This window comes from Anoplophora glabripennis, unplaced genomic scaffold (assembly GCF_000390285.2).
Source record: "Anoplophora glabripennis isolate ALB-LARVAE unplaced genomic scaffold, Agla_2.0 scaffold379, whole genome shotgun sequence".
Lineage (NCBI taxonomy): Eukaryota > Metazoa > Arthropoda > Insecta > Coleoptera > Cerambycidae > Anoplophora > Anoplophora glabripennis.
Window position 1 is genome coordinate 49,554 of NW_019416487.1, and position 11,551 is coordinate 61,104.

The window sequence follows — 11,551 nt, forward strand, 5'->3', positions numbered from 1 at the left end:
CATATACAGGCTGTTACAAAATCGCTTCTCACTACAGGGGTCTCGGGAACGGTAAGAGATACGAAGTAGCTTAAATGGGGGCAAAATTGCGTAATCAGGACTTAAATGGGGGCAAAGTTGCGTAATCAGGAGACCAACATTATACCTCTACAAAATCAAGGCTAACATGATTAGTTTTTCGAAATATTTGAAAAAAAAACGACATTTTGGAAAAAAGTTTTCGTTTAATTTCATCCTTGTTTGAGGATAATAGAATATTAATACAAATGCATCTGACGCTCTTTCACAGTTGCGGGTACAGGTATAATAAATTCCGATCATATTATGCTCATCTTCATTTTGAACATTTGCCAAAACGGAAACGTTTTTTAAATATTTACTGTAATTTTTTAAAGTATAATATTCATTTGGAGTTTTGGTTGTTGTATGACGAGGTGATGGAGATTAAACTCCAATAATGTTTTATTATAACTTGTGATGGTAATAGTTTAAATAACTAGGTGGCTTTCACAGGGTCTAACGACACTAGAGATTCAATAAATATAGAAACCTAAATAAAAAATTAGATAAATTTGGAACGAATACATTGGGGATGAGTTTTTCGAGACAAAACGTTTGAATCTGGTTTGGGCTGACTCGGTACAGTATTGGGGGTCGTGAAGGCTTGCAAAAAATGTACTAAAATTTGCAAGGTCGTATTCAAAAACATGAAGTAGATGAGGGTCCTGCAGAGACGAAATTACATATAAAAATTGATTATGCCAAAAACCAGTTTTTTTGAGCCCTTTTAAGGGCATATAACTTCCTAAGGGTGCGTTTTAGGGCACATGTTAATAGGAACTTTTTGGCTTACTTTAATGAGTTATAAACGCAGCAGGAGTTTGGAACCCTATTTTAGAAACACCCTGTATAATAATTATTATTATGTATGCTGTTCCAATTAGATGAGATTATCTGAGACCTCAAGTAAATAAAACAAGCTTATTTATCAGTATCAGTGGTTTTATAAGCTAATGGTCAACCTCAGAAGGAGGAAAATGAACAATTTTCAAGTATTTCGTGTTTAATTTTTAAGGATTTTGTAGTTCGTGTTACGGACTGCTACGGATTTTGCTGATTTACATTTACTATGATACAACGATTGGTGCTCCTTAGTCCAAGCATTATAGAGAAATGCTTACAGAAATTGTTACCTGGACAAAAAAAATATGACCGTATAGAAAATTAAATTTTAAATTGAGTTTCTTGTTCTTTAAACTCGATCCGATATGGCGAACATGGTTAAAAATAATCGCAAAGTAGAAAAAAACGGTTTTTCTAAAATAACTTAAAAAATACAGCACGGATTGAAAAATTTTAAATGAGAAAGTTGTAGGTTTTAAAAAGATCTATCGACTGATTTTTTGAAAGTAACGATTGCTTTGTTACTTTTCGAGATATATCGAAAAAACCGTTAAAAATCTTCTCTTTTCTCTTCTTCTATAACTCGTTTACATTTACGTGCCCATATTTGCTATTTACTGCAAGCATAGCCCGCGGCAAGCCAAAAAAGTACATTTTTGAAAAATTTAAAAATATTAATTATTTTTCGAGATATATCGATTTTTTGAAAAAAGGCGCTCTCGAAAATTGGCTAGATCTTCTCAGCGGATAGCCCTACAGTAACGATGTTCGGTTTATTTTCTTCGTAAAGAGTTATATTATCATGCTGTTAAAAAATGTTGACGATTTTATTAATTTTAAGGATCAAAAAATGACTTTGAAAAAGTTGTACTCTTTTGGGTATGTTTTTTTCAAATTACTATTTCAATTTTTATTTTATGAAAACTAAACCTTTACGGGTCTATTTTGCTTCTAAGGCGAACATGCTATAATATTCGTGTTTAGCTACCCCAGATTAAGTACAAAAAAATAATAAAAATTGAAATAGTTATTTAAAGAAAACATACCCAAAAAAGTGCAACTTTTTCAGTCATTTTTTTATCCTTAAAATTAATAAAATCGTCAACATTTTTTAACAGCATGATAATATAACTCTTTACGAAGAAAATAAACCGAAAATCGTTACTGTAGGGCTATCCGCTGAGAAGATCTAGCCAATTTTCGAGAGCGCCTTTTTTTCAAAAAATCGATATATCTCGAAAAATAATTAATATTTTTAAATATTTCAAAAATGTACTTTTTTGGCATGCCGCGGGCTATGCTTGCAGTAAATAGCAAATATGGGCACGTAAATGTAAACGAGTTATAGAAGAAGACAAAAGAGCAGATTTTTAATGGTTTTTTCGATATATCTCGAAAAGTAACAAAGCAATCGATACTTTCAAAAAATCAGTCGATAGATCTTATTAAAACCTACAACTTTCTCATTTAAAATTTTTCAATCCGTGCTATACTTTTTTAGTTATTTAAGAAAAACCGTTTTTTTCAACTTTGCGATTTTTTTAACCATGTTCGCCATTTTGGATCGAGTTTAAAGAATAAGAAAATCAATTTAAAATTTAATTTTCTATACGGTCATATTTTTTTTGTCTAGGTAATAATTTCTGCAAATTTAACATTAATCCGTGACAGAATGCTTGGACTCGCGTCCGGGCGCGTTTCCGACCGTCGTTTGTTTGGCCGCCGTGTACATGCGCCGCTGCTGGCGGGGCCCCGCGTGAAAGTTGCGACCGCCTCGGCTGCACCGAGAGCCGCAGACCGTCACCATCGACAGCTCACCAGGTTAGTGCACCGCGAACAGCCCGACCGACGACACGGACTAACCTGGGGTACCAACCCAGAGAGTACCGACGACTCCACAGTGATAAAACTTCGGCCGCGACAGTCGTTCCATTGTTGCAGTTGGATTTTTTCCTTTTTTTTTTTTTGTCGGCTCGAGAGAGAGTCGCCGTTGTTCCGCTACGCCGGTTGTGTGAAAGTAACCAGCGGAGTGCCGTTACACAAGCCGTTTTCCCAAGTGTTCCGGACGTGGTGCCATGTAATTGCTGGGCGCCATGATGAGCCAGGAGGTACTGCAGGTGGTCCACGAGAAGGACCCCTGGATCGAGGAGTCCGGCGACATACCCTGCCACCACGACGCATCGTGGCCCAACATAGAGGAGGAGGCGGTCCAGATGGCCGACAAGAAGGGCCGCAGGAAGTCGTGGCACGCCATCAAGTTCGAGAGGAAGAGGCGGAAGGGGGTGGTGGAATCGGGATTACCGGGAGAGGCGAGGCAGAAGAGGCCGTCCTGGTGGAATATCTTCGCGGCGGCCAACCAGTGGCCTAGGTATGTTCCCGAGGTGTTTTCTGTCTGCGGGAGGTATTGAAGATTGAGCGTGTATTGTGCAGAATGGCGTGTTGTCTTGCAGAACGTAGTGTTGCACGGGGAAATGTATTTATTGCACTAAGTGCCTTTTCGGAGGATGTATATTTTGTTAAATAAACCGTGTAAAGAAGAGTGGTTTAAGGCAGTGGTTCTCAAAGTGTGGATTCCGACCTCCTAAAGAGTCGCTAATGGTTTTAGAAAATATATTAACATGTATTTATTTTACATGTTTAAAAAATCCCTAGAAATAAATATGCTTGTGTGCCGACACTAACTAATTTTCTAAATCTGCATTCCGTATTCGAAATAACACAATACAATTCTATTATTTTCCTATTCCGATTTATTTCTTGGTTCGATAATAGTCATCAATAAGAAAATATTTCTTCATATTACGCTAGCTCGGGATACTCTTGCCTTCTCTTAATTCAAAAGCGATCTAAACTGCTAGAAAAAAAATCTTTTTTTAAGTTCATCAGCATAAGTAACATTTAAAGAACGGGTTGCAACTTCTATACATTTTGAGAACCACTGCTTTAAGGGATACAAAGTCATTTCTTCAGAACATTCGCTTCCTCTTTGAGTAGCTTTATATAACGCAATTTATATAATTTCATAATCATTTTTCCATTCGCTTGTCTGAATTATGACAATTCACACTATCTTTTAGGTGCCAATTACTAAAAAATTGCATTAGTTATGTTTTTATGCGAATTTTAGTAACAAATTTGATAATCCACACCTTGGCTTGGCCTTTAATTATTACGTATTAATTGTGTAAAAAAATAATAAAAGTTAATAAAAAAAATAATAATAAACTAATAGAAATAAGTTAAAATAACTAGAAACTGTTACAATTTAATTTGTAAACTTTAACAAAGTTGATTCGGAAGCATTTTGAGGGGTGTATTTTTCAGAAAATATCCGAAAAAAATCGTAATCGGTGTAGGATTTGTAATTTTGACGAATTTCGTTCTTATAGTTTATTTAATAATAAATATTTGAACTTCATTTTGTTATACACAGCTATAAACCAGAACACGCTGTATACAGTGTATTCACGGATAGAGTTTAAAAGAGGAAATACTTTATTTCTCGTCTTATGAAAAATAAAAAATCGCACACGCTGTATTAGATAAGAAACATAAAAAAACAGTCCTTTTCTAACATTTAATATGTACAGGGTGTCCCCAGATCCAGATCATCTTTTTCTTTTTCAAAATTTAGAAACAGGTTTTGAAAAACAATTCTATAAGTATTATTAAAAAGTTACATATTTTTTTAATTCTGAGCAATTAAGTAGGCCTTAGCGAGATCAAAAAAATGTATGTTTGTTTATCGGATAAGATAAAAAAATATTGTAAGAACCCTGTACTCGTTAATGCGCTTAAAACTACATTTTTCTACATCAGAAACAATTTTTTCAAGAAAAACTACTTTTCTATGAAATGAAAGATAAAAACTTTCCACCCTAGCCTACATATTTTATATAGATATTTATAATGGTTGTTATAAAGGAGTAACAATTGCTTTCCTTATCTGTATACTAGCAGATTTATGTTTTATGGTAGTAGATTATAATTTATAAGTATTTAGTCATATTTAAATAGAACAGTTTGTTTCTTCGTCATTTTCTGTGACATAACGAGTTATTTAAATTTTCTCTCAAACGGTCCCAAACATTGAATCGAAGAACAAATCTCTAGAATGTACCAACAACCGTCTTGTACATAATCGAGGTTTCTCACCTTTGAGTAACGAGATATGTTCTTACGATAAATTCCGATTAGGAAACTAGTCTCGGTCCGTGACTATTAATCATATGCAAGGTATTTTAATATAAACAATTAGAAACATTTTCACCTAGCACTTTCCCGGCTCGCAGGCTCCATCCGAGCCACCCATGTATCAGGAATTTCTCGTCATGGCCAGAGAACGAGATTTTGCATTACTGGAGCGGGTACACCCACACAACGACGTTGTCGCGTCGCGCAAAGGTGTCGCGTAGGGTAAAACGCCCTTAACAGAGTTATATTCACGTGAGTGCGTTACAGACGCGAAAATTCGCAGGAATTGAAATGTAACGAAAACATGAAATATTTTTCGCAGTGTCGTAACATGTTGACATTTGAATTCTTTTGATTTCCTAAACGTCAAAAAGACAGTTTAGTTAACCGGACTCGAAAAGATTGTTTTGTTCTACGCCTTTTTTTCTTTCAGTAAACTTTTTTTTTCAGAAAACGTCATTCGTATTTTACAAAATGCGAATTGTATTGAGTGTAGGTGAGATATAATATATTGTGGGTATAATTCAGTGCTGCAAATTAATTTTGACATTATTTTTCTAATTTAAAATTTTGCTAATTCTAAAATACATTTTGAGACTTTCTGAAATCCAAATGACATACTGAAATACAGGTGACTAATCTAAAATACAATCGAAGCTTTCTTGAATACATCTGGAAAAAATGTGGAACAAAAAAATCTTTCGTACAGCTATTTTTAATTTAATCAAAAAAATCGCTTATTGTATACCTATTTTTGACAATTTATTTATTTCACTTTCAAGCTAATTAACTCTCAAAGGTCATAGTTGGGATGGGCTATCTTAAAGGTCACATTAGTGCGAATTGGGATTTGAACCTATATGTCTTCTTTATTTGTTTTCGAAAACAGCGTATTTATATCCAAACTGGAGTAAAATTTTCCGAGAAATCGAATGATGTATTAGGTTTAAAACAACAAAATTTGTTAATAAAAAATGCGATTGAAAAAAAAGTATTTTTCTTTAATTCGTATTTTTTATAAATTATGACGAGAAAATGTAAAAAAAGGTTTTTGAAGTTCGCAGTCTATATTTTTAAGAAAAAAAATCCCATATTGATAAAATGATATTGCCGATTTTTCCATACCATAAAACTTTATCTTCTATATCTTTTAATATCGTATTTAGTAGTTTTTCTCTTCTAGAAACCGTGAATAACCAGACAAAAACCATCACAATTAAAGAAACTATTACGTCTTCATTTAAAGTGATTTACTTTTTTGCGCTTTATGTATGAATGTTTCGATTTCTATTTTCTTATACTCTTTTGGATAATATCCAAATGATTTAGATACATTTCAATTCATAGGGCACAAATTTTGAGAATTTTTTGTAAATGTCTTCCTTTTTGCAAATTTTAACAATGTTTCGATATTGTTTGATACAAATTTGCGGTGTTAGATTGTCGAATAAAATTCTCCGTAGAATAGAAAGCGATTTTTGTTTACCTACATCAGTAGTTTCATTTGAAAAATGTACTACTATTGTACTTCATAAGCGCTGCTGATAATGTCTTCTCTTTTTTTTATACAGATGTTTATTTTACAGAAAAACATGACAGTTGAGTGTACATATCCCTTCATTATTCGCGACGTAACAATGGGACATTATCACTTGATTTGTTTTGTAATTAGAAATTTAATATAAAATTCGTAGAAGCGCCACTTATTTTATTCTTTATTACTAAACGTTAGAAAATTTTTTACTAATAGTTATGTATATCAATTTATTATTTTCAAATTTTAATCTTTCTCAGATACAATTTTGTAAATTGTGCTTAAATATAAAGAAATTTTGAAGTTTCTATTACTTACATTCAAAACATGTTGACAAGAAGACGACGTTATTGATAAACAGACACTTTTAGCAATACATAATCTGTTTCTTTGTTATAATCTAAAAATTGCTTACAAAAATGTTTTAATAGCGACTTATTCAGTGTTATTTTGTCAATCTTTTTAATACTGTTTACGTTAAGTTATTTTTTCTAGACATTCTTTATGAAATTACAACGCAAATCGTAACGCGAGCCTATAATTTTTCTATGAATTTATTAATAATCAGCAATACTTCGACTTAACAATGACTGGTATCAACAGTTACTAAAATCAAGCAATTAAAAGATTAACCTTAATCCGGATATACCGAATTAATACTAATAGTACAAACAGGTTAAGATTAACTGAATTAAGTACAAATATTTAGATAATGAAACTTAACAGGATTTCGCTGTCGTTCTTTAAGTACATCGGAACGCGTTTTTTAACCGTGTATAAAACCAATTAGAACCGAGTTGTGTGGAGGAGGGACGATATCTTAGTATTATCTAGGTTGCACCAGCATTGAGAATTGTGTCCCAGTTCATTTTTACGAGTGAGAGTTCTTGTGGCTAGAGAAATACCTGTGAGAACACAACATATTGTACTCGTTTAAAACAACGAAATCCGCGCAATTTCTACTTTACGTAATCATTTCTAGCAGTTCCGCATGACATTGTAAGAAATTATATTGTTATAATGAGGTGGTACTATTAAACGGGTAAGGAACCTGATGTAGTCGCCATATATCTAAATCTGCAACCCGACATCCGTCAGAAGTGGCAAGAGAGATACTGGTTAATATTTACGAAATGGCCAGATGTTGTTTACTTAACAGTACACTTGTGCTAGAACGACTCATTAAATTGTTTTACTGTGTTTGGAATGTCTCAAAATTCCGTACTTGTTAATATTTTTAAATATATTTCGAACACGTTTAATAGTGTTCATAGTTACGATTTATAATAATGTTTGTGTTATGATTCTTTAAATGTATTTATTTATGTTGCTGTTTAAAATATTTTTAATTATTCATGTATTTACAAATGTAAGTATCTACATTTTGTCCTTGCTTGAACTTTTGAAAAAAAATATTGGGTCAGTAGATGGATTGGTTTTTTATACGATACTCATAACGTTTCTTTGCATTAGGAAATTTGGCAAACTTTGTACGATAAACAAACTCCATTCTATTCTGGTTTCTCTATCCTTTCATCAAAACTGTCGTCTCTCTCTCCGAATAGTAAGAATTATATAAACAGAAATGTATTTTTAGGTTTACAACCGCGTTGTTTTGTAGGCGTCGATCAAAAATATAAATACACGTGTACAAAAATTAGTTTTTAGAAACTATCTAATAGATTTGACAATATTGAGAAAAATATATTTTGAAATTAACAAAATATGTACACGGTGGGCCAGTAGTAACGCCTCTGTGGCTAGGGACCAAACGGCAAATATTATAGAAACCTGTTTATGGCTACATTTTAAACATATTTTGAAATATACAGGGTGTTCAGGGAAAGCGTACAATATCAAAGTTATAGGTTTTTAAATGGAACACCCTGTATTTTACTGCATTTTTGAAAGCACCGTAAAAAATAGGTGAACTTTATTACCGATTCTGCATACCTAGAACGTATTTTTTGTGATATATTTCAATTTTAGTGAAAATGCAGGCTTAACGTAGAAATTTAATATTAGCAATAAAAAATAATTTTAAGGAAGCATCTTTGGATAGAGTATTTTAGATCCTTGAAGTTATAAATTATTATATTTGTTGTCACTTAGTATTATACAGGGTGTTCAAAAAACTGCTGGATACTTTTCTCAACTTTAAACAGCAATAACTTGGTTATAAGTGGACACCCAGTATATTTTTACTTTGGAAGTTAGGAAGTTAGGAAATTTAAAACTTTTTCAAACTGTGTATAGGTTCCACATACCTATCTTTAACGGTACTGGAGGTATTAGTGCCGTTTCGTTTTTTATCGATTTTTTTTGTAATATGTATCCACGTGTCTTTATCGAGGTCTTTATTGAATTGGTTTGGGTTAAGTAAGATAGTTAAAAATTGCATCTTCTTATTTGCAAAATGTGATTATTCTTCTTTTTTTACTAAACCCCGTATTTCTTGAGTTCTCGAGCAATTTTGTTAAATACAGTTTCACATTTTAAAATTTTTTGGACACCCTATATGTTTTATTATATATTTAAAAACTCTTATCAAAAATAACTTTTTCTCGAAAAATCAACTAAAAAAAAGTTTACTGTAATGCGGTACCCCATCCGGGAACACACTGTATTTGTATTTTGTCTAAACCTCACAACTTAATTAACAAACCATTAGGCGTTTAACCTTAACGTTGGCATGCAGTGCTGCTTTAATTCGTTCCTTATGAATCTATGACTTGTTTTTTTAACAATAATCTCTTAAAATTTCCGGTGTGTTAAGATAAATAAGGCGTTTAACCTTTCGCCTACACGTAAGGTCTACGCCCAAAGCTACCAAATTTAGCGATCGTCCTTAATACAAGAAACTATAGACACGAAACGACAACGGATAGATCGCCCGTTTCGTTTCAAAATAAATTAATCTCCCATGTTTAAAATTGATAAACAGCACTTGTTTTACACTGTTATCTAATTATTATGTACGCCGATACAATTAAATACGCGATAATATTAATGGACGCTATAAATAAAATTGTTTTTCCCGGACGATAAAAAAAATGTAAGTGGAGGAATATCGAGAGCGCGACTGTTATATTTGCGAATTGATCCATCATCGAGACGCAAAATCAGTGCGATAATATCGAAATTAGTGTCATTTTTTTTTAAATTTTATCCATCATTGTCAGGTGTAATCATTTTATTTGTTATTATGAGCTAGCGATTAGCGAAATGTTTATAGATAGTAAATACACTTCAAGTCATAAAACAACTTTTATACTAACTTACGACAATGATTAGATGAAAACTTTTTGGAACCTCTGATTTCACCTATAGCTCTGTTTACAAGTGTTGAGACATGCCTTTTAATATACACGTCACAAGCACAAACTAACAATTTTACTGCTTGAAAAAACGGAACAAAAAAGCGAACGACACGCCGTTTGTGGCCATGACTATTGACCTCTTTTTATGTGGAATGTAGCCCGGGGACGATTCCAGGAGTTCCCAAACTTTTAACTGTTTCGTTTATTATTAATTTTAACCAGCGTTTTACAGTTGAACTTATCGGTATGCTACGCCTCTGGGTCGGCTCGAAACGGACCGATTTCAGTCATAGTGGCTGTGCCTAGTATGCAAAAAGAAACGCCGCAATAGTGTTGAACTAAATAAGACACGCAATTGTTGCCGTTCTCGTAAACAAAACGTAACGGTGAGGCAAGACCGCGGCCTGTTTAAAAAAAAAATTGTTAGCGGCGTGGGCTGGCATTCACCTTTCCATAATTTTTGTACGTCGGTCGGGCGTTTTAACGATCCTTACACAAAAATTTTCAGCGTGCCTTGCTGCCGCGAAAAAAATTTCAAGTTCACTGGGCCGCACCCCGCATATCGGAAATAATATAAGGATCGAGAAATCGCTGCGAACATTGCGTTATGCTACGTGTTATACAGGGTGTCACGCTTAAAATAGTTGTGGTAATATCGAAACTCGTATTATTTTCGATTATACAGGGTGTTGCACGACTTCTGTATGTTACCTGACTTCATTTTTCGTATCTAACTGTATTATTGCATCTTTAAAAGTTTCGTTGAATTCAAGGCCTACTTTGAAAAATAAATATTGAGTCAAAGTCGGTTAGTTAACTAACGACAACGCCGTATCTCTAAAAATAAAGTAGATGTTGGAAATTAAAATACGTCATTGAAAACAATAAAAATACTACAAAAACTTTTGTTAAAGGTATTTTTTTAATTAAACTTATGGTTCTCCCTGTGCACAGGTGTTCCGACACATTTGCCCAACCCTGTATATTAGGGTGGCCCAAACAAAACGAATATTTTTTCCGTGTCTCTTGTGATAATATGTTAGTTTATCATGTTCATCATCAAAATATTAGTTAAAAAAAAAATTTTTAGTTTTTTTTCACATTTTATTTATGATTTTTAAAAATTTCCAAAATGGTCAAAAATTGATTTTTTTTTTATTTTATTTCTCATTATTTTATCATTTTCTAGGTTGAAAAAAATCTCGATTTTGAAAATTTCAAATCGATATTTTAATTTCTAAATGTCGCTCATAATTATTTTAATTTTCAAAGTATACCTGTTTTCGAGCGACTTCTAAAAATAAGTATCACTAATAATTTTTTTTATTGAATTTGATGAACAAAAGAATAGAAATAAATCACACTTAAATTTTAAAAAATTAAAAAATTATAAATATTTGATACAGTGCGGCAGTAAATTTTACCTCTAGAAATTTTTTAAGTGTCTCGTGATTTATTTCTATTCTTTTGTTGATCAAATTCAATAAAAAAAAATTATTAGTTCGTTGATATTTATTTTTAGAGGTCGCTCGAAAACATTTTAGGTACACTACTTTGAAAGTTAAAATAATTATGAGTGACCTGGCTATTCATAATTACT

At 32.6% G+C, this 11,551-nt stretch overlaps 1 protein-coding gene across 4 annotated transcripts in view; it reads left to right on the forward strand.

Moving 5' to 3' along the window:
- Positions 1 to 2,707: 2,707 nt before the first annotated feature.
- Positions 2,708 to 11,551, forward strand: part of LOC108906190 (oxidation resistance protein 1) — a 129,343-nt gene continuing 120,499 nt past the window's right edge. For all 4 annotated transcript variants that reach the window (XM_023454708.1, XM_023454715.1, XM_023454709.1 and 1 more), the window contains exon 1: positions 2,708 to 3,271. In XM_023454708.1, the coding sequence (XP_023310476.1) occupies positions 2,997 to 3,271 (275 nt within the window). In that variant the 5' untranslated portion in view covers positions 2,708 to 2,996. The remainder of the gene's footprint in view (positions 3,272 to 11,551) is intronic.